The 22,034-nt window shown below is 40.4% G+C and overlaps 1 protein-coding gene across 2 annotated transcripts in view; it reads left to right on the forward strand.

Annotated features, from left to right (window-relative positions):
- The window catches only part of plcb1l (phospholipase C beta 1-like), a 107,432-nt gene that overhangs the window by 50,508 nt on the left and 34,890 nt on the right, over positions 1-22,034 (forward strand). For both annotated transcript variants that reach the window (XR_009927302.1, XM_062437242.1), the window contains exons 4-9: positions 9,257-9,397; positions 10,170-10,249; positions 12,797-12,850; positions 14,524-14,599; positions 17,128-17,228; positions 18,018-18,184. Coding sequence is in view for 1 of the 2 variants with exons in the window: in XM_062437242.1 (XP_062293226.1) it covers positions 9,257-9,397; positions 10,170-10,249; positions 12,797-12,850; positions 14,524-14,599; positions 17,128-17,228; positions 18,018-18,184 (619 nt within the window). In the remaining variant the exon portion in view is untranslated. The remainder of the gene's footprint in view (positions 1-9,256; positions 9,398-10,169; positions 10,250-12,796; positions 12,851-14,523; positions 14,600-17,127; positions 17,229-18,017; positions 18,185-22,034) is intronic.

Below are 22,034 nucleotides of genomic sequence, written 5' to 3' on the forward strand. Positions count from 1 at the left end.
GTGCTGAGCTGGTGAGTCACAGTGGTTGATTATTTTTCTCCTGCTGGAGTTCATGTGGTGTATCTGAGGTCAGCTCCCTCCTTTCTGTGCCACTGCTTTCCTGTCTGTCCAATGTGAGCTCAGCCAGCGAGAGGAAGAGTGCATGCCAGGTAGACTACTTCCACCTCATCAAATCTGCCCCTTGCCCCTTCTGTCTCTCCGTCTTTCCTTCACAATGATTCACACACAGCGTGAATCGTCCTCTTGCCTCTTTTTTCTGTTTATTCTCCTTCACTCATTCTGACTGTCTCTCCGTAAGACACTGACCCACTCTTGCTCACAAGTACTCAATGTGTTCACACTTGCAAGTGTATGAACACATGTAAAATGTATAAGCTCATTTTGCTGCTGTGGCCAGAACGTGCCCTTGTAAGAGATTATTATGCAGGTTGCATTACCAGGAATTGAGGTGCAATGGGATTCTGTAACAGAGATGTGGCTAGTCTCCTCTGTATAATTACCCTCATGTCCTGCCCTCCAAGCTTTTCTATTCTCTCTTAATCCATGCTGGCAGTCTGCTTCCCTACAGTTCTCTCATTCCCCCTGTGACTCAGGCATCTGCTACAAGAGTCTGTTTTTACCTTTAATGTCAGCATAATCTTGTATTCTCTTGTGTCAAGTCCAGATATTGGTGTGCGTTGTGATTTACTTTTTGTGAACATGCATATTAAGTCTCAAACAGCTGGTAATTAACTTTCTTTTTTTTCCTTTTTTTTTTTTTTAACAATGAAGTCATTCTTAGGTGAGTTTACAGAGTGACTATTATCCACCTTGCAGCATCTCTCTTTATGGCTGCCACATATTGTATCTGCATTCATAATATGGCACGTTTGTCTTTAAGAGCCAATAGTTCAAGGGAAAATATCTGATCCAAATACAAACACTGGAGTTGTAAACACAAGACTGAAACTTGCTACTATTGATTACTGGGTTATTTGATACAGTCCTATTGTCTGGATCAGTTAGAGAAATGCAAGCACATGAATCGCATAACTGACACACAGACATGCAATTTATCTGTTGAAAATTGACTTTATTTGGCCTCTAAAGCATTGCTCCAGCTGTAACGTTGGCTTGAACTCAGGTTGTCGCATTATCAGAATTGAAGTAGTTGCTCCTCATGTTACCTTGGTGCCAGAGAAAAGACGATTTCTCAGTAAGATTGTCCAATTTCCTCTCTTATTTCTGGAGCATTATTCAGTTCAAAGCCCTGCAGACATCATGTGCAATCAATAAAGATTCTTTTTTATTTGTTTTTTGGAAAGATTGTGGCCGTGTTGACCATAAAATGAAAAACATTTGTTTAGTGGGCTGGGATACAAAGATTATTGCAAAAATGAAATGATATGAATTGGAAATTATATTACAGTGATTAGGAAGTACAGGAGGCATTTCAATTATGTTGTGGTAATTGATGAGATATTTAATTGTGGGTGGTGTGCACACAAACACAAGAGCAGACACCAACACTCTAGTTTAGGAGATGAGTTATTGAAAAAAAGTGGTAGGAGAAATGTCAGAAGCAGCGAGAACTCCTCCGTGGCCAATTTTTTGTGACAGTGTCTGTCGGGTGACAGTTAAATCAGATGAGTTAGTTATCAGGGGGACTGTGATTTGCACTCAAATGCTGTCTAGCATTCCTTATGTTTCCAATGAAGAATGTGTTTCTCCTCGATGACACAGCACCTGAATGAGATGTCAGGAGTTTTTATAGGTGGGCTGGCAGACTGAATTAGGAGTTTCTGCCATTTTCTGGCTTGGGCTGCAAGCACAGCCGTCAACAGCTGTCAGAAGTTGCAATTTTATTTCACTTTAACAATGTGACAATGGACAGGTGACTTTTGTCTTCTTTTGATATTTCCTTGAAATCTGTTTTTGTGTAAGTGGATGTCTTCAGTGCTTTAAGCCCATTATCAATCCCTTTTATAGAAATAAGCTCAACAGCGCAGAATTCAAGATTGTATTTAAAAATCTTTTTATTGTCTTCAGTGTTTTTGTTTGCCACATTTATGTGCAATGCAAAACTGTGTATGAAAGTTTAATGCAAAACATTCATATGCAAATAATTTATAGTATATACAAAGTATTCAAACATAAAACAGAAACTTTCAGATTGTCCAAGTGCCACTGTCCTCTTGCTCTAGGTATCATATGATATTTCTAAGTGGTTTATTTAATGTAATTAGTAGAATCAGGAGAACTTCTACAACAATTTAAAAACATTTCTGCAATGATAAATCAAACTCAACTCAACTTATGAATTTCTTTCTAATCCCTTTTCGCCTGCAGTCTGGAGTCTGGCTGCCCTGCAGGCATTATGAATGTCTGACAGAAGTCGAGCTGCGCAGTAGAATAAAGTCTGATCTGTAAGAGATATTACGGCAATGAGTAAGTGCAGTCCATGATTAGATTATTCATGATGAAATGAGAAATGCAGTGGTTGTATAACTGCTCTTTTAAAAAATGCATTTTTCATTTTCCCCTCAAAGTCTGTGATGCTCAGTTCCACTATGCGTCATGAGATGATTAGCATTGGGTGTGAATGTTAGGCCACTTCTCCAAGACATGAAAATGGGTGCCTGTCAGCACAAGTTATTGCTGATGTGCTGGCATTTTGGAAATGGCGTGATATGTGCTCTCTGTTTCCCCTCCGTCCACCCCTCCGTCTCTCGTTTCATGTCTCACTGCTTCGGGGTTAATGAAATGCCCCTATTGAAGAGCTGGAATGAGGGCTTTCAACCTCCTCCCACGCATTTTCTCAACCTGTGCCTCGATGCATGAGCACCAGAGACATATCACTGCTGGTGGAAAGCTAATGCTTGTCTCAAGCTTTGCAATTATTCTTTTAATCAGGATGTGATTTTTAAAATTGTAATTCCCTTTATAACTCTCCACCCATTATAACTCTCAATCAGGCATATAAATATGTAACTTAAGAGGGATAACTTTGTAAGATTCTGCAATCTAAATTTTGAATTTCCTCTTTTACTCAGCCTTGTACAGACTACTCAGCATCCTTGAACTCACAAACTATGACTACTGGTACTTCAGTGATGGATAGTAGCCAATACAGCTGCATTACAGGCAACAGAGCCAGATGGCTTGAAGGAAAATAAGTATAATTTAAAGAAATTAACATCATTTAGGCATACTCAACCAATAACAAACTCTTATCCAAGATTTTTGAGACAGTGTTTTATGGCTTACAATATCAGGAACAAACACACACACACACACACACACACACACACACACACACACACACACACACACACACACACACACACACACACACACACACACACAAACACACACACACACACACACACTCACACACACACACACACAAACACACACACACACACACACACACACACACAAACACACACACACACACACACACACACACACACACACACACACACACACACACACACACACATCCCAACAGCAAGATGTGTGCACGATTGATGCCATACTGTGGTCAGTGATGCATCACCTGACAGCTGACTGATGAAGCACTGACCTTTTACTCCTGGCCTTGTGGGCAATTCTCTGCCTCATGAAGCTGTGGTGGTCTGCAAATGAAATATGACCATGTGGGAGAATAATAACATGAAGCAGAGACAGTGAGCCTTTCAGATGAGGGGATGAGGCTGATGAGAGCAGGATGCAGGTAGCGGGAGATAGAGAAATGGATGCCCCAGAAATAAAGACTCCCTCCTGATCCTCCTCCAATTCCTTCGCACCTTCCATCTCATCCTCTCCTGTTCTCATTTGTGTTCTTTAATCATGTTTACAGTGCAGGTGTTTGCGAGAGGTTTATCTGTAGTTTATCCCCAGTCTTTGCACACTGTACCGTATAGTAGCTGCGTTTCACCCTCAAGCTACAGAAATGAGTCAGAAGTTTCACTGCAGAGCTGTAAGGGGAGCAGACAGTTCTCCCATCCACTTGTGAAAAGCTGCCACTATTGAGGCTGAATCAAACAGGCCGTTTGATCAGCAGAACAGCTTTAAAGCTGAGCTACATGGTGTTCCCCTGTAGCAGAAATGCTCCAAACTGTAGTTCCCCACTGTGAAAGTGTGAAGTGTAACATTTTGTTGTTGTTTTTTTCATTGAAGTTGTTGATGTTTCTTTGTGTGAACCCTGTATGTATGTGTTTTTGCATGGAGCCTCTACAATCTGTTTGGCTGCAAGTCTATTTAACTTTTGATTACATTTTTAAGTGTCTTCATATTTGTAGCCTTATTATTTGCCATTGTGATAAACTGTAGATGGCTATACTTTACTGAGATGTTACTATATCACACATTTGGCTGTCCAAATCACTGCAAATAAAGTTGTGTGTAAGAGGAAAAACAACCATTTATTTTACAGTGTCAGTCTGCATGTGCCTGCTTGCTGCAGTTTGAGGTATTTGTATGTCTGAAGAATGTGATATCTTTTTTGTGACTGTACTTATGTGTTTGTGTGAGTGTTTGTATGCATGTTTGCGGTAATTAGGAGAGTCATTTGCGGGAAGTAGCTCTAGCTTGGTGAAAAAGACAGGGCTCTTCTAATGGGATCAATGTTTTAGTGCTTTCTGTCTACAGACAGAAAGCACTAAAACATACATAGATGTAAGTTATGAGGTGGCTAATGTTTAAAACATGCTCTGCGGATGCAGCATGACCCTCTTAAATAAATGACTGCATCACCAGGAGAGAGAGTCGTCTTAGGATTAGCTTTGCTGCTGGTGAAAAGCTCTGCAGACTCTGTGACTCATGCAGGCAGATAAACAAGAAAATGCATGTAACAGCAGATACACTTGCACACACACAAACACACACGCTTATAAAAAAACAATCACACCACAGTAAATTCCTATCAAGGTAATTGACTTAAGGCAGATCATCATCCAGCCACCACTACACATCTATTCCCACACATGGGTGCACATAAATGACAAAACAATATTTGGTTGGCAGAATGAGCACATCACCCCCAGCTTGATTTCCCATAATTTCCTTCCAAATGCCAGAGGCTTTTTGCTGCACCACCAGCAGCATCTTGCCACTCTGTTACTTAACAAGGCTAGCCAACAGCAGGAGAATTGGTGTCCTGCTTGTAACCTGCAGTCCTGTTCCTCTACACTGTCTTTGCGCTGTATGTTAAGCTGTATTCAATCTGAACCCTGATGTTAAAGTTGGTTTTATAATTTTCAAGCCATTCTGCTCATGTTTCTCTCTACCTGTGGTTCACTGGGGCTTAGAGATCCTTAATTGGGTGTTTTTTTAGAAGAAGGGATTAAGAATTAATGAGGAGATAAGTGTGGGGAAGGTTGAGGTCATATGGGATGGTATACAGTTGATGATGACTACCAAATACCTAGCACAGCTCATATAAATGAAATAGTGTTTACACTTAACATCTACCAAAATGCTAAGCCCCTAAAATTATTTCTAAAAATGGGAGCTTCGTAAACATCTCTCCGGTTAACAAGTGCAGATTCTTTAAAAATGTAGTGCGAACAGCCACAAGCTGCACATCCTGGCATGGTCAACCAAAGTGCATCTGTCCTTAAGATACCAACCAAAATGTCTTTTTTTTGTTTGTTTGTTTGTTTGTTTGTTTTTTGTTTTGTTTTGGTGCACACTGTGAACGTCTTGTGAGAGTTTGTGGAGAGAAAAGTAGTTTCCACATGACTTCTGAACAAATCATCAATTTGTACACCAGCAGCACCTTCCTTGAAAAAGGCACTGTTCACTTATTAAAGCAGGTACCCTTGACACCTAATCAATTATTTCAACTGGCCCAGCATATTTGTTATGGGAAACACTTCATGAAACATAAAATATTGCTGCTACTTCACACCACTCCAGTATAAGAATCACAGTCCTTCCTTTGTGAAGCATCGTCTGTTCTGCTTATTACAGACATAAACGCATATAACAAGTCTAGTGTTGTTCTTTTTGTCACATTTTAAAGTGTTTTTCTGTCAGGGGAGGGAAGATAGACTGCAGAACTATAATGTCCTATAGATTAACTGCTCTTATATTTTGGTATGCATCGACTTAAGCTGTTAATATACGGTATCGCAGCTCTGTGTTGTGATATATTAAAGAGGAGTGATGAGCTGCATGTGTGTGGGTAGTTGGGCCATCATCAATCATTCATATTGACATTTCCTTTGATCTGATGTCCCCATACATGTGACCGTGTGTGCAGTCAGATGTGTGATTTGTGCCTGCTTGAATCCAGCAGGATGTGTGTGCATTCACGGTTGTGTGTTTCCAAGCTGGCGTGTGTGAGTTTAGACAGGTGCCGTGCTGCAGGTTTAATGACCTGAGGTGTGGCTGACTTCCCTTTGCCAATCTGAATCCTTACCCTTGTGCCCAACAGAGTGTGACACAGTTTGAGTGCATGGCTGATGACAGGTTGGGCCTTGTGACAAAGTAAGGCAGGAAGTGGAAGTTTGTGTATTTCCTCAGGCTGCTACTCCACCTGAATGCTAAGTGACTGAGAAGAGTTCCATCACTGACAAACTGCATCTGCTAACATGCGCCATGAATGGCTGAAAAAAAACCCCACTTACAAGTGTGGATATGCGTCACAGATTCATACGCATGTACTCTGCACATAGAAGATTAGAGCTCCATGACTATGTTGTACAGACGCTTACCTCTCTATGTGAAGTATGTTGTGAATCACAAAAACATCTTCTTGCTTCAACCACACAATCGTTCAAAATCCAACCCCACCTCACCCCCAACCCCCCCACTCACAACCCTTCTCCTGTTTGGCTCTAAATCACCCATCTTTGTGGTAACTGGGACCTCAGGCATGCATCCAACAGCTCCCACAATGCACCAGCACAAATTACATTTTACTGACATGGCTGAGCACTCTCAGCCCTCTCTCTTCCCTTTTCATGGCTTTACTTCTTTTTCTCTTTATTTTTGGCTCTCTCTTCTGTTCTCCTCATCCTCCTGTCCAGCAGGGTCTGTCTCCCTGACATCAGCTAATTTCTGTCCAGCCAAGTTCAACTTAATGCTGATATTTCTTCAGTTGATGTGCTGTGAGTGCCTGCAGCTCCCTCCATGATCACCCCTGCGCTGACTAATTATGAGGAAATGAGCTCTATGTTCAGCTAATGGCTACAAGTAGCATCAAAACAGTATCAAACTGCATCAACATTCGAGTGCTGTAATAAATGAAATATGCATCTTACTGTCGTCTTGTCTGTTCTCAGAAGCCTTTTATCTTTGGCAGACTGCCAAAGCATCCCTCACAGGATACTTTGGCATTGTGTGTTTTAGCAAATTGAAAGTGGCTTTTATGCTTTGATTGATGGCGTTGGTGGCATTCAGAATACATAAGCGGACAGTGATGGATTCCCATTCAAATCAGCACTTTGTGTGCAATTGATTGGTGGTCAAGACCAGGATCATGTAACTCTTAACCCTGTTGATTGAGGGGAATTTGTCTGCGTATCTGCAAATTGCACACTGCTGAAAACCTGTACTTTCTTACAACATGCAGAAAATGCAACTAGTTGTCTCTATTCCTTCCACTCCAGAAATTATAGAAAGGCATATTTTTTCGATAAACTAGTTTTCCACGCAGCCATATAAAACTCAAAATCCTTGTATGAAAGGAAGGACAGACAAGACAGGCTGTCAGAGGGGACAGATTCTTCAAAAGGGACAATTTATCGCCTCAGAAAAGTTCAGCATGATAATAATGGGCGCCACTAAGCCGCACAATTTGATTGGGGGGCGTGAGGGACGTGTAGAGGACATTTATCAGCGTGACACAACACACAATGCTCTTTGTTTGATTGGTTAAATTAGTGGGCGCTCATTTGCTTTCACGGCAAAATCCTTTACAGTGCTTTTTTTGTTGTGTTAATTAAGCCAGAGGAACTATTTTGTATGCTGCTAGCGTACTGGGCCGCAAAGGAGAGAAAACGATCATTGTTATTCTCCTCTTGCACCTCGGACTCATTGTAGTTTGTTTTTATATGATTTGCACCAAATATGAGCTGCTTAAATGTATATTTGCTAAAATTAGTTTGGTTTAGTTTTCCTTAGACATTTAACTCCACTGAATACACATTCTTTAGAGTTTTTCTCTGCATGATTTGGACCATTGCCAGCATCCATTGTTTTCTTACAAGAGACAACAGACTTCTTACAACAGCCTCATTTGACCTGCTGAATTTGTCAGCACAAGGATGATTAAGGTTACAGAGGATTAAAGCTGTATTAAATCTGAAGATTATATTACCCTTCTTAGTACAAATGGTTTCCTTATGGAATCTCCTCAGCTAAGTGAATTCACACATGAATCTTTATGCAATGTTTTGTCCTGTGATGTTACACCTGGTTACAAGGTACTGCTGTGAATCGGCTGCTCTTCTCTGTAACGTCTTCCACAGTGAAGCTTAAAATGTGATCAGAAGATAGATTGTTTTCCACAATAAAAACAAGGTTAGAAAACCAGTAAGCTCTTAGGATTTGGAGAGTAATCATAGTCACTGATAGCAAATAACACCATAAATCCCCTGCAGATATTTTGTGATATTTATGTACTTTGAGAGTTAAAGTCACCACCAGCCACCCTTGTCATTTATTTAATATCAGTCTTCTCCTCTAGCTCTGTAAATGTGTTTACACTAGAAAAATCTCTTATCATAGTGCTGTGTAATCTGTCATATTCGCTGCTCTTATAGCCCATAATATGGAACGCAATGATCCATTGAGGCCGCAGCCTCCCACCTCACTTTTCACACTGTCTGCCTCAGACAGCTGACCTCTCATTAATCGCACAGATCAGTTGTCACACAAGGTGTAAACTACAAAATACTGACAGGCCTTGTTTCAGTTCAGTGCATTCAGATCTTTGTTGGGAAGCAACATCAAACCAAAATACCGGGACACAGAGCAGGGCTGTGTCTCACTTCCTAAAGAAAAAAACAGACCATGTATATTCCATGGTCTGTTTCATGTCATTTGCCTTTCCACTGATGGGAGTTTTGTTTGCGGTAGTTTTTGGATGCAGGTCTGGCTGATCTGCAGTTAGGATGCATCTGGGATAATAAGCTCATTTTACTGGTACTGATGTGATCTGATATGAAAATACACCTTTCACCTTCGCTAAATGACTTTCATTGGCTCAGTTTGATCTTGCTGATGACACATTTTTGACTCTTTGTGTTTTTTTGTGTCTCATAAGGAAGCCAAGCTGCGTGAGCTACTGGATGTCAGCACACTTGCGGGGAAGATGGAGAACAGGATGCTGACAGTGGCGAGCGGCCCCGACATGGTCAACATCACCTATCTGAACTTCATGGCCTTCCAGGAGGAGACGGCTAAGGTAAAGGATTTGCACTAGAAAAATAACAAGAAAATGACAGTGATAGCAACCTTGTTTAAGATATGCCTAAAAGCAGCTATTAAATGCAGAGTGTGTTACTATTGGGCGAAAACCTTGTTCTCTCAACTTTAAAAATGTAAATGTTTTAATTGAGGTCTTAAATTCATGTCTATGTGATAAATGTTTATTAAACCTTTTCCTATAAAGATTGCAGAAATGTTTTCGACTGATTAAAGCGATATGCTAAACCTGCAGGGACATGTTTATACAGATAATGCATAGAGACAAAAACATTTTATATTAACAAATGAGTTTGTTAGTAGTCCAGAATTGAAACTTTAAAATAGATGATGGTTCAATTGACACAAAGGTTAATTGAAATCATTAAAAGCTGTGTAACAATAATATGATCAGTATCTCAGTTTCCTTGTTTTATAGGTGGTGATGAAAAGTTGAAAGGTTGGAATTAAAGCAACTTCCCATTTATTCTGTGTTCAGATAGAAGGCTTTTTATGCTTTGGATAAAGGCCCCATTTATCTGCTGGGTCATGCTTGAACACTAACGTTAAAATAAACTAACACCAGGGTGTTTTCTGATTTCAGATGGAAATTATCAGCTAACCCACACAATGTGTCTATTTATTACGATACATAGCTAAGGAACACCTCATTTAAGTCGTCTACAGTTATCAGTGTGTCTAGAATTGAGCATTTCTGTATGTTTGCACTTTTCCATATGCGTGTGTGTGTGCGTGTGTTTTATTTACTGCAGGAATGGGCAGAAGAGCTGTTCAGCCTGGCATCCAACCTGTTCGTACAGAACATGTCCAGAGAGGCCTGTCTCGAGAAGGCGTATGTCAAACGCACACACATGCTATCTATACTGTACATACAAACACACACACACATTACACAAGCGGCCACACGAAAGATACATTTCTCAGTTCTCAAGATAAATATGAAAATAAGATCTGCTAGAAACAAAAAAATGTCAGTCCCTATGAGTGTCACATCAACAACAGAAACAGCAAGAAGAACCAAATGAGGTGTCTTCTGTAAAGGAGACATGTGACTGACTCTTGTGCCAACATGCACCCCCACTACAAAATTCTAAATACACAGCGAGTGGTTACTTATAAATGCAAGCAAAGACATCTTTGTAACGTGCATATACACTAAGCGCAGCGTATGCAATACAACATAATTGACCGGCTCACATGGACTATTTTACACATATACAGTACAAGCATATTCAGGCATGTACTGTACACACACAGAAACAGGAGGCAAGGTGTTGCTTTTTACAGCTCCACTAGGCAGCCTGAGGGTTTAAATTTATAAAGGTCACTCCACCTCACACCGATGGAGAGAGTAAGGAGAGAAAAAATCAGTCAGGAAAGCAGAGTGGGGGTTAATAAAACAGCTCGAAATATGTATTAGTTCATGTCTTATCTGCTTCTAAACCAGCGAAAAGTGTGCCTGCATGAGTGTGCATTCATATGGTGCTGTTTCTTTTATTTGTATTGCTTGAATTACATAATGATAGACCAGTAACAGTACAGTAGATCTGTAAACAGGTCAAATGGTTGCGTGCAGCACTGGTGGTGTCTAATGATAAAAGGGAGCCACCAAATCATTGGGTCCAGTCTATTGCATTAATCACCCGCTAGCCCTCATCAATGACTTTTTGTCCGATGAAACAGTTTTTATCATCAATCAACCCCACGGCACCTCTGATCCTGTGTAATAACTGTGTATAACGGCTTACATGACCACATTCATATTGATCTAATTGAAGCACACACCCACTGATCTATGGTGCACAGCTGATTTGCAGTCAGTGACTGAGTGAAGCCCATGCAGAATGAACTTAAACATGAATCTGCCATATTGTATTGAGGGAATTACGATGGGCTCTGCTGGGTGACAACTCCCAGCTGTCTGATGTTTATCAGTGAGCAGAAGCCATTAACTTGCACCCCTGAGGAGGCTAATTGACTTATGAGACAGTAAAAGTGGCCATCGACCACACAGAACACAGAGAGTTGAACAGAATTGAACAGAGCAGGTTTTGCAGTCACGCTGGTTGCTCACAGCAGCAGTTGTTGTGCACTGCTTGCTTACAAAGGCGATTCTTTGTCATACACTGCTACAACATGAGGACACTTTAATCCTGAAGTGATGTTCCTCTGCATGTGGTTAATTCTGGTCGCTTGCTCGCAAGGCTGTGATACATTTTGGTGGGCAGCATAGATGGGAAATGTTCCCAGCAACAGGAGACAAAAAAGGGCCCAGCATGTCTTCAAATAGCTGCTTGCTACAAGATTTTCTTTTGACATCAATAAAATAGGACTAAGGCCGCTCCTCAAATCATTTTAGTCTTTTGCATCAACTATTAGGGTTAAAAACTCTTGTTTTACAATTGAAAGACCTGTGACTGTGCTAGTAAAATGGCCAGATGCCAGTTGTTTTCTATTTCATCTTGAGCCAAAAAAGTAAGTGGATGTTCAGAAATAAATATTTGTTTTAGTCGGCGGTAACTAGAGGGGAAGAGATGACAGGGCGGGCAGGAAGAGAGAGAGGGATACAGAAAGAGAAAGCAGTGAGTAAAGAAAAGGACACGAATGCAAGTAATCTGTTTTCCCCCCACACGCCTTAATGAATAATACAAGTACTTAGCAGAAGCAGATGAGGGCATCAAGAAACACCTCCAACTGTTCCCTCCTTATTTCTTTGCTCCCACTGCCTCCTTTCTTATCTTTCTTTTAGGATAATTTCCTTTTTTAAAAGTCAATCTACTTAAGTGACGTCAGCTGTTATTAACTAGTTCATTCTCACTCATGTTGTTCACTTCACATTTTTCTCTTTTTGTAGAAAAAGAACCTCAGACGGTCTGATCCCGTTAACTATTATAGTTACCAGTGACTTTGCCTGTGGCAACTGGCCTGCCCTGTGAAGTGGACACTGTAATGGATATTAATTATTAGCCAGCAGCCACTTAAAGCCCAGCCTGTAATGATGGCTCCTGTTGCAGCTAAGCTATTTATAGCCCAGGCTGCGCTGCCTGTGTTGCTGCTGCATGGCTTTGTGCTGCCAATGCAAGACTTCCAGGGATTAGCCAAAATACGAACCTGACATATAAACACAACCAAATATTCATGGTATGCACAGAAAACTCTGCATGTGAAGTCAGTCGCTGTGTGTTTTATAGTCATACCACAGAGATGCACGCGCTGTCAAATGAATCTGCTCAATCCCTCATAGACAGACATGGCAAATGAACATGTACATCAGTCACACATGTAAACTTATCTGCAAATCATTTTGAGCTAGTGCTTTACTCACAAAGACAAACTGCTGTTTACATGTTGTGTAAGGCGTGTGCTCTGTCCACTGCAGATACACTCGACTGAAACTGCAGCTCAACCCTGAGGGGCGAATCCCTGTCAAGAAGTAAGTCTCTGTGACTCATCCTTCTCTCCCCTGCCACCTCTCTGCTCTTTTGATCAATTCATGTCGTCTACTGCCTTCTCTCATTGTCATCTGCTGCATACGATTCAGTTTACACACATTTTATATGTCTGTGCATTTGTTAAGAATATGTTACCCCCCTCCCTTCCTCACAATACTGTCCTTTTTATTCTCTGCAGTAAAATTTGCTCCATTATTTCTACTGCTGTCTCAAGAACCCATCCTTATTAGTTCTGTGCATGTGAATGTGTGTGCGTGTATGTGGTAGTGTGCCTTGGGCAAGCCCTGTTTATATCCATCACTTGCTATAGCTACAAATGTGCCAGTATGTGAAAAGCGTGAGAATTTCCTTCTTTGTGCAACTTTTGTGCATTTAAGATTTTTATCAGCAAGTTTGTCATCAGCTCATTGAAAATCCAACTCCTTCCGTCTCCATTAGTCAAGTTGAGCTTTCAGGCAGGCAACAGTGAACTTCTGCGATAACCTCCCTCAGAGCCGCAGAGGAAAACAGTGGGTGTCAACACAGAGAGGCAGAGACACGCTCCTTGCCGTTTAGGGAATTAACCTCCTAGCTGGGAGGACATGTCAGCTCGACTAATGTCAGCTTGACTCCGCTCCCCCACTGAGCATACAGTATGTGCTCATGGATCCGCACAGGCATACCTCTGCATGTAATTAAAACAGGCTACGGCCAGTGGAAACAGATCAAACAGCCAGAGGTAGTTGTAACGACACTGGAGTTCATTGCAGTAAATATGATTTATTGTTCATAAAACAGCACAGTAGGCCCACCGCACAGATAAAGCATGCCTTTCTCTGCACTCAGAAGGATTGATGAGGCAGAACAGTGTATGATGAGTCTCATAATGAGTTATTCAGATACATGTGTTGCAATGTTTTTGTCAATTTAATTTATTTAATTTAATGCATTTCGTTTATTTAAACAAGAGAAGTACTCTGGGAAACTGGGATATTATGGCAGCAATTGTAATGGTTATGGAAATGGTAATGATAGTAATGATATGAAGAAATTCAGATGCAATTTTATTTGCTCATCATTTCTTTTTTATAGTCTTTATAAAGAATTACATAAAATATTTTTTTATGTGCATATGGTGTTTCCATCTGTTTGGAGTTTAGATGAACTGCAGTATGCAAGTCAATGTGTTTTATATTGTACATACCATTTACATCAAGTGAATATTTATATATTTTACACATTTATCACATTTGCACATCTGCAGTCACTTAAATCAGTCAAACCCTTTATTGTATATCACTGAGAAAGACAAATGATCAGAAACAGCTCTTGTTTTTGTTTTTGTTTTTTTGTTTGTTTGTTTTTTTCTGGGTAATAATTTTTCATCTAAGCCTTGTTTGTCTAATTTTTGTTTTTCACACTGTATTTTTTCCCTGGAGCTTTTGGTTGCATATTTTCCTAACAACCATGTTGCATTGTTTTTAGTTTCTGTTTTTCCCCTTTAATCCTATTACTGTTTCCTGCTGCTTCAGCATCTTTTGCTCACAGGATATCCTAAATAAGTATCAGTTAAAAGCTGTAATCATTTCATTAGTATCTATCTGAGTGAAAACACCTCTGTCTTTTTGGGGTTTTCTGTGAATTCTCAGAAGGGTGTGTTTTTGTGTCTTTACAGTATCTTCAGGATGTTCTCAGCAGACAGGAAGCGAGTCGAGACAGCCCTGGAAAACTGTAACCTCCCTTCTGGAAGAGTGAGACACCAAAATACTGAAATCCCCTCTTTTTTTCAGCGTTACTGTCTCCTCATATTTCCTCAATCTCTGAACCCGCGCTTCTTTGTGTTCCTCCTCTGTCCCCGCCTGTGTCTCTTATCTTAGTCTTCAAGTTCTTTCATCTCCTCCATACATCCATCAGTCTGCCTTCTCAACATTCAGCTCATTCTCTGTCCCCCTGAAACAGCAGCTGATTGCCGTCTTGCTTATTTGTTTGTAGTCTTTTTTTCTGGATGTCTGCATGACTTCCCACTCAGAACTGATTTAGCCTTGGTTGTAATGAAACAAATAGACCCAGTGGGAGCAATAGAGATGACAAAAGCTGTTTTATCTTTACCTCTCTCAGATATCTCTAGGGGGAAGCTGCCCTATCATGCAAGGAGGAGTAAACATTACCCCAACACAACAAACAACCTCTATATTCTAGCAGTAACAAGCAATTTGCATATTTAGAAGTGGGAGAAAGCAGTCTAGTAGAACCGAACACCGCTAAAACATATGCATATACAGTGGGGCAGACACATTGTAGCAAATGAACACATACACACGCTGAAATACAAACAGGCGTACACACACACATACACATGAAACAAGCTATACATAATTAGCACAAGGAGAGAGAGCAGGAGGTAAAAACGTGTTGCTGTATGAAGGTCTGGTGGGATTTGCTGTTGTTCCAACGCACAAGTAATTACAACTAAATGGTAGAGCTGTTAATCCCTCAAACACACTCACAGTCAAAAGCACATACACACCATAGCACACACCAAGGTCTTTAGAATGACTCATTGAGTTTCGGCAGGGCTTGACCTGCATCGCTCTCCCTCTGTGCATCCTTCCTCATCTCCCTCACTTTTCCCTCACTCCTTTCTGAGAGTGTTTGGTTCTGCTCTGTTTCTTGTGGCACAATGCTACTGCTTGCTGCTGAGCGTGCTGTGTTTTCATCAGGCCTGTTTGGCTCGGATAGCTCTAAGGGCGCTTTCACACCACTAGTTCAATTATTTGGTCCGCACCGGGCAGTAAAATTGTTACTATGTAGCATACAGACTGCGGTGTGGTCCGCGTTCACACCTGCAAACGAATCAAAATTGGTCCGATTGACGTTCCCTCATCTTCCGGTAGGTCGGCATTTGGTGCGGAGTCAAGCGGACCGAAACCACCTCTTTTTGGAGGTCTCGGTCCGCTTGATTTAGTGCGCACCCAAGTGCGATTGATGCTTTCACACCAACAAAAATTAACCGAACTAAGAGCTTTTGGTCCGAATGGACTGCGCACTAACTGCTGTTGGTGTGAAAGTGCCTTAAGAGGAGCCCTTGTGGCCACAGCTTTTTGTCGAAGTCAAGGTGCAATTTCCAGGCGGTCCTTGTCTTAGTTGTTTGCATTTGTAATAAATATTTGTGAGTAATCACTTCCAGAGGGAGACCAGAGGTCGGGGTCAGCTAAAGAGCATACCATGGCATTGAAGTATGTGTCTTGCTCATACACACATCAGGATGGTGGACAGATGTCTTTCAGTTAAACAGTCAGCAACAGTGCACATCAAAAAAATATTATTGTGTACAGGCTGTGCAAGTCTGACAAATCATGCTAAAGAAGGGCTCCTCAACCCAGGAGAACATTTTCTGTGCATTTCAGTGAGCCTCATGCAAGAATTGGTTTTAAAAAATGATTTCTGTTAAAGTGGCATGTACAAGTGACTAAAGAAAATGTGGCATTCAATCATTTTCTCTTACATAAAACAAAATTCACAAGTGGTCCAGGCTTGTTATATGAGTCATGTATAAATAGTCTGCCTGTCTCTACAGGGGAAAACACTTGTTTGACCTGAGAATCATAATGGCTGTGGATTTGGATATGTAACCAAAGTAATTTTCTGTTCACTGCAACTACATGATGTGCATCATGGCTGCAAATGTGTGATTTTGGGATGTATAAATAAAATTGACTTAACTTGTGCATATGAGATCTGCACAAGATATTAGGTAAAGTAGTCAGTTTATTTATATGGGACAGATTAAACACGAGCAATGGGCACAGTTAAAAATTAACTAACAAGAAGATATTAGATCCATTTTGTGCAGTTATGTGAGTTTTCTGAATTACTCTTGGAAAACTTTGTATGAATATGTGTTTAAGAAAGAGAAGGTTGGGATAAGAATATGAAGATGTTCTTGCATGAAGTCCATTGTGTACAAACTTAAAAAAGCCTAAGAAATAGCAAGAAAGCATGCACAGCATACAGGTGCAATAATCCCCAAAAGAGCTGATAATATTCAGCATTACTAGAGGACTATTGGTCTTTTTCAAACATCTCATTATAAAGCAGTATTTTATTTTTGTTGGTTCGTTATGAGTATTAGGGAAGCAAAATTCGGAACTTACAGATACCAAAGATTTGTAGTTCTTCCACAGTTTCTCGACACACCAGGCCACATACTGCCCCATAATTTGTGTATATGTATATACCATCATGTATCTGACTTTGCTGCTCTCATTGTCTGCTGCAGAGTGACTCCATCCCTCAAGAAGACTTCACTCCAGAGGTTTATACTCTCTTCCTGAGCAACATTTGTCCCCGGTCTGAGCTGGACCACATCTTCTCTGACGTGTAAGAACCATGTTTCTTTCAGTTGTCTTTGCTTTTTTTTAAAGGTCAGTTAGGGAAGTAATCATGTTGGCAACCTCCAAAAAATAAAGACATTTTAAGAAACAATGTGAGAGTGATTCATTTGATATAAGGTGTTTTACAGCCATCTGTAGCTCTTTTCAGACTGCCAACTCGATAATGGTTGCCAGGGCAATATGGCTTTGCAGGTTTAAGACACCTGCTTTAGCCCATTAGAGTTATCATAAGCAGTTAATTAGTCTATGAAAGTGTGTTGTAATGGCTTTGGTTGTGACTCCTCAAGCCTGGACGTGTGGCTCCTTGTGCTGCAAAAGCAGATCTGCCCCTTGGCCCAGAGGGACTCAGACCATCCGCTGAGGCAGCATGCCAGCACGACCGGGGCCACTCCAAGTCATAAATCTAGATTTTAATCACAGTTAAGTGAGATGGCAGGAGAGCCAGGAGGATATGGAGATTATAATTTAGTGGAACAGGCTTAGATATGAAAGGCGTTTTAATCAAATCTCATGATTTACTCAACACAACATTTAATCCTCAGCTCCTTTGTGCGTCTGGTGCTCTCCCTCTCTACATCTCCTAGCCGCTTTAATTACCGCTCCACCTCCCATCATCTTCTCCTCGTTTCATTTCCTTATATTTCAATTTTGGAATTCTGTTCTTGTTCAACATGTTGCTTAGTAACTATTCTCATGCTGTCTTGCTGCTTCCTTATTTGTATTCCCCCTCTCACTCTCACTCTCCCTCTCCTCTCTTCTCCTCTTCTCTTCTCAGGGGGGCTAAGAGTCGTCCATACCTCAGTGTGGAGCAGATGACAGAATTCATCAACAATAAACAACGAGACCCTCGTCTGAATGAGATTCTCTACCCTCCTCTCAAACCAGAACAGGTCCAGCAGCTGGTGGACAAATATGAAGCCAATACCTCGCTGGCACAGAAAGGTCAGTGGCTCAAATGTCTGTCAGTACAAATGCAGGCATACTAACATGCTCACGTGTACACCTGAACACACGTACACACAAGAGCCAGGAAAGTTTGCTGTTGTGTTTTGTATTAAGAGAAATATTTGGAAAGCGCAGGTGTGTGTGTTTGTGCTTCAGGAGATATAAACACCATATATGATCCATAATATGTGTAAATGACGATTGTACTGGTTAAATCCCAAAAAATCCTGTATAAAGGAATCTACAGTGACCGAGGGAGCTCAACACACTTGAACTGAAAGAGCAACTTCTCACCTCACTGCAGTGATGTACAAGCAGACTGCAGGGTGTGTCACACCCGAACACCCCCATCAGTCAGGAGTGGGTGTGATTAGAGGTCTAGCATATGTGAAAATTTCAACCAGACAGGGTAGTAAACACATTTAGAGAAAAAAGAACCACTGCTAAAAAGTAAAGCACAAGAAAACTAATTAACACATTCATCAATTTGACGTGAAATGTGCTGCATATGAAAAACACACTGCACATAAAAAATAATGAGAACTACAACAGATATTTCTCCAGTTACCTCACAATATATGAGGAGCAGTTTTAAGTTTAAAATTTAAACATCAGAAGTGGCACAGAATAATTCATGAAGAACCGAGATGGATGAGTGCAGTAAATCTAAAACGCCTGGACACGTTGTGCTTTCATGTTGTCTGAAGTGTCAGTGGACAGAGAGCTGCCAAAACTGGAGAACATCCCACTCCAGATATCAGGCAGCAAGGTCGGGTATGTGCCAATTCACATTTTAACTGTGCTGGAAAGCATCTTGACCAAGTGTGCCAAAAATGGCGACTTATTTACACCATGTTCCCTTTATTATTTTGCAAATAACCGGGTTGTTTTCTCCCTTTTGAAAACACAAACAAGTGTTGAGGATCCTACCTCTATTTGAAATATTTATGCTTATTCATATATTCAGTACATCCAATGTAATCCAATGTCAGTGTATTATTTCATGACCTACAAATTACCAAAAACTGTAATAAAGACTTCTAGTCAGGCCCGTGAGCACTGTCTATCCTGTTCTCATTTATCAACTTCTAGGAATAAAGAATTTTTCCATTTTGCAAACGTCAGATTTGTGTGCACAAAGATTGAAATGAATGGGGTTATTGATTACATGGCAAATGTTGAGCTTTATGCCACATAATGAGTTAAATGTTAGTGATTCCCATGCAGCAACAGTGGATGTGGCTCAACCTTCTTAGTACAATAGATCTTCAGATTATCTACCTACATATGGCTGTTCATCCAAAACTTTTGACATTATGTTGCAAATCTGAAGTTTAATACTTGGTTTAGTATAGCTTAAAATATTTGGAGAACGAATAACATTGTCTGGAGGCTATTATTAGATAGGTTTTCTGTTAATAGATTTAAAAAATGCTTATCTTTGCTGGCAGAGGAGACTGATTATCTAAAAAGCTGTTGTAGCTGTTATAATCTCTCCTGAGTAAAATACCTGCTTTTGTGGCTTTTCAAATGTGTGACAAAATGAATCCCTAAATCATTTTTTAAACCACATTCAAATATCTAGTTTGACCGCCCAGTGATTGACTCTGATCATAGTGATGTGCTCGTACTGTGATGGTGTATGTTCATCCTGTCCCAGGCTCTCTGGAAGCCTGCCCTTCTCTGTCCCAGTGACAGATTTCCCCATGTGAAGTATTTATCTAGCCGGAGGAAGTGCTGCCATCTGCTCTGCAGAGGGGTCCAGGGCTCCACATGCAACCTTCACACACACTCAGAGACACACTTTTCAAGGACACTCACACATGCATGTAGAAATGTACATACATTTATGGGTGGCTGTGTGCATAGGCATTTACTTTAGTATTCACTGAAAAAGCATTTTGTGGATGCGTGTACAATATTCATAGATGCATTTGCCTGTATAATTTAGTAGAAAACTGTTACTTTAAAATGTTATCTTTTCTGATTACTCTCCTTGTTGCTTTCTCTGTCTCATTTCATCTATTTCTATCTTCAGTTGTGCTAATATTATACCATTCATCCATCTCCTCAGTGTTCTATCATTGACTGTGTTTGCTTACTTTTCAATATTGTTTAAAGTGAATGAATAAAATGCTAAATGAAACAAAACACTTGAAGTCTTTTACATCCAAAGTGGCTGGTAGCATATCATTGCATATTCATGTTCGGTGATTGTAGAGAGGAAGCTCTTTGTCAGTGGTTTTGTCAGTTTGTGTCCACTCTTATCTTATAGGTTATCATTTAAATCAGAATGAATTTCCTGTGCAGTTTCCTCTTTGCTGAACACAATCTTTATTGTGGCCAAAAGCCAACAAATAAATGGATTGGATGTAGCCTTTCATATTCTCCTCCCCTCAGATCTAACTGCACAAGTCACACCTTTAGAATAACACCTGTTGGTTCTCACTCAGGTAGACCTCTAATCCCAGCCATGTTAACACCAATTCTCCCCATTAGACCTACAAATGTCATGGGAACTTGGGAAACTCTGTGTCCATATCTGTATGTGTGTGTGAGTGTGGTACAGAGGTTATGTCTCAGCCTGGCAAAGGGATGTCCTGGCAGTCAGCAGGGAGTGAGACGCTGAATGCGACTGAGCTCAGATGTCACAGACAGCAGCCAGCGTTAATTAGTCCAGCAACTCTGCAGAGGGCGGCACCGCATTAATTAGCATAAAGTGGCCGGAGGGACCTGCTGCACCCGTCAAGCTTGCATTACTTAGCATATTTAGCATAACGTCAAGTGAGCGTGTATATGTGTGGGTGGAGGAGGCTGCAAGTGTTTTGGTTTCGCTTTGAGCACTTGTTATACGCTGAACATAATGTAATCCATGCAGGTGCAGCGTGTGATGTGTATGGTAATGCTTATGGAAATGTTAATCCTGTGTCTGGATAGTTGGAGATGTGAACGTTTTTTCAAATGCATTATTAAGTGTTTATTTGCAGTATTCACTTTCCGCAGTATGTTCAGTGAAGACATGAGCTCAGTGATGACAGCAAAAAGGCAAAGCTTAACATGAGTGACCCAAACAAATCAAACAGTGAAAGAAGAGCTTGAAGGGTACTTTTCTTAGATCTTTTTTTTGCTTAGTATAGACAGTAGAGGTGCTAGTGGAAGTTAATGGGTTAGGGTTAGGGTACGCCTGAAATGTAGAAAATGATTTGTGTATTATAAACAATCTTGTGAAATCAGAGGACTTTTATCTAGCTTTGCACCTTAAATATTTCTAAAGGCTTTGAATTAGGCTTCCTGCTAATTTAAACTACTAATGCAATCTCAGTGTGGCTTTAATTAATGATTACGATCATTTTTGTACTGTAACCTAAAATTATTTGAACACAGTGCTGCAAACAACTGCTATCTTGAATGTACCTGCAAGTATACAATATGTACACAGTATATTGTGTGTGTATATTGTATACATAAACACTCAAACATATACGTATATATGCGTACATTTTTTGCTGCATGGCTTAAGGGAGGGCAGTATTACTTTGTTGAGTTGTTGAGTTGGTCCACCACTTTTGTCCAGATTGGAACACCTTAACAAATATTAGATTGATTTCTATGAAATTGTGATGAAAACTATTCATGCCCCCTTGAGGGTAAATTCTAATGAGCCTGGTGACTTTAACTGTAATCACACTACCCGCAGGTCAAAATTTGTGGTTTTCAGTGAAGTGTCTCAACAATAATTAAATTGGTTGCCATGAGATTTGGTACACACATGCATGTCTTTTTTATAATAATTTTAATTTTCCCGTTATTTTGATGTATGACCAAATACTTGCAACAAATATTTTTT

This window comes from Scomber scombrus, chromosome 17, assembly GCF_963691925.1.
Source record: "Scomber scombrus chromosome 17, fScoSco1.1, whole genome shotgun sequence".
Lineage (NCBI taxonomy): Eukaryota > Metazoa > Chordata > Actinopteri > Scombriformes > Scombridae > Scomber > Scomber scombrus.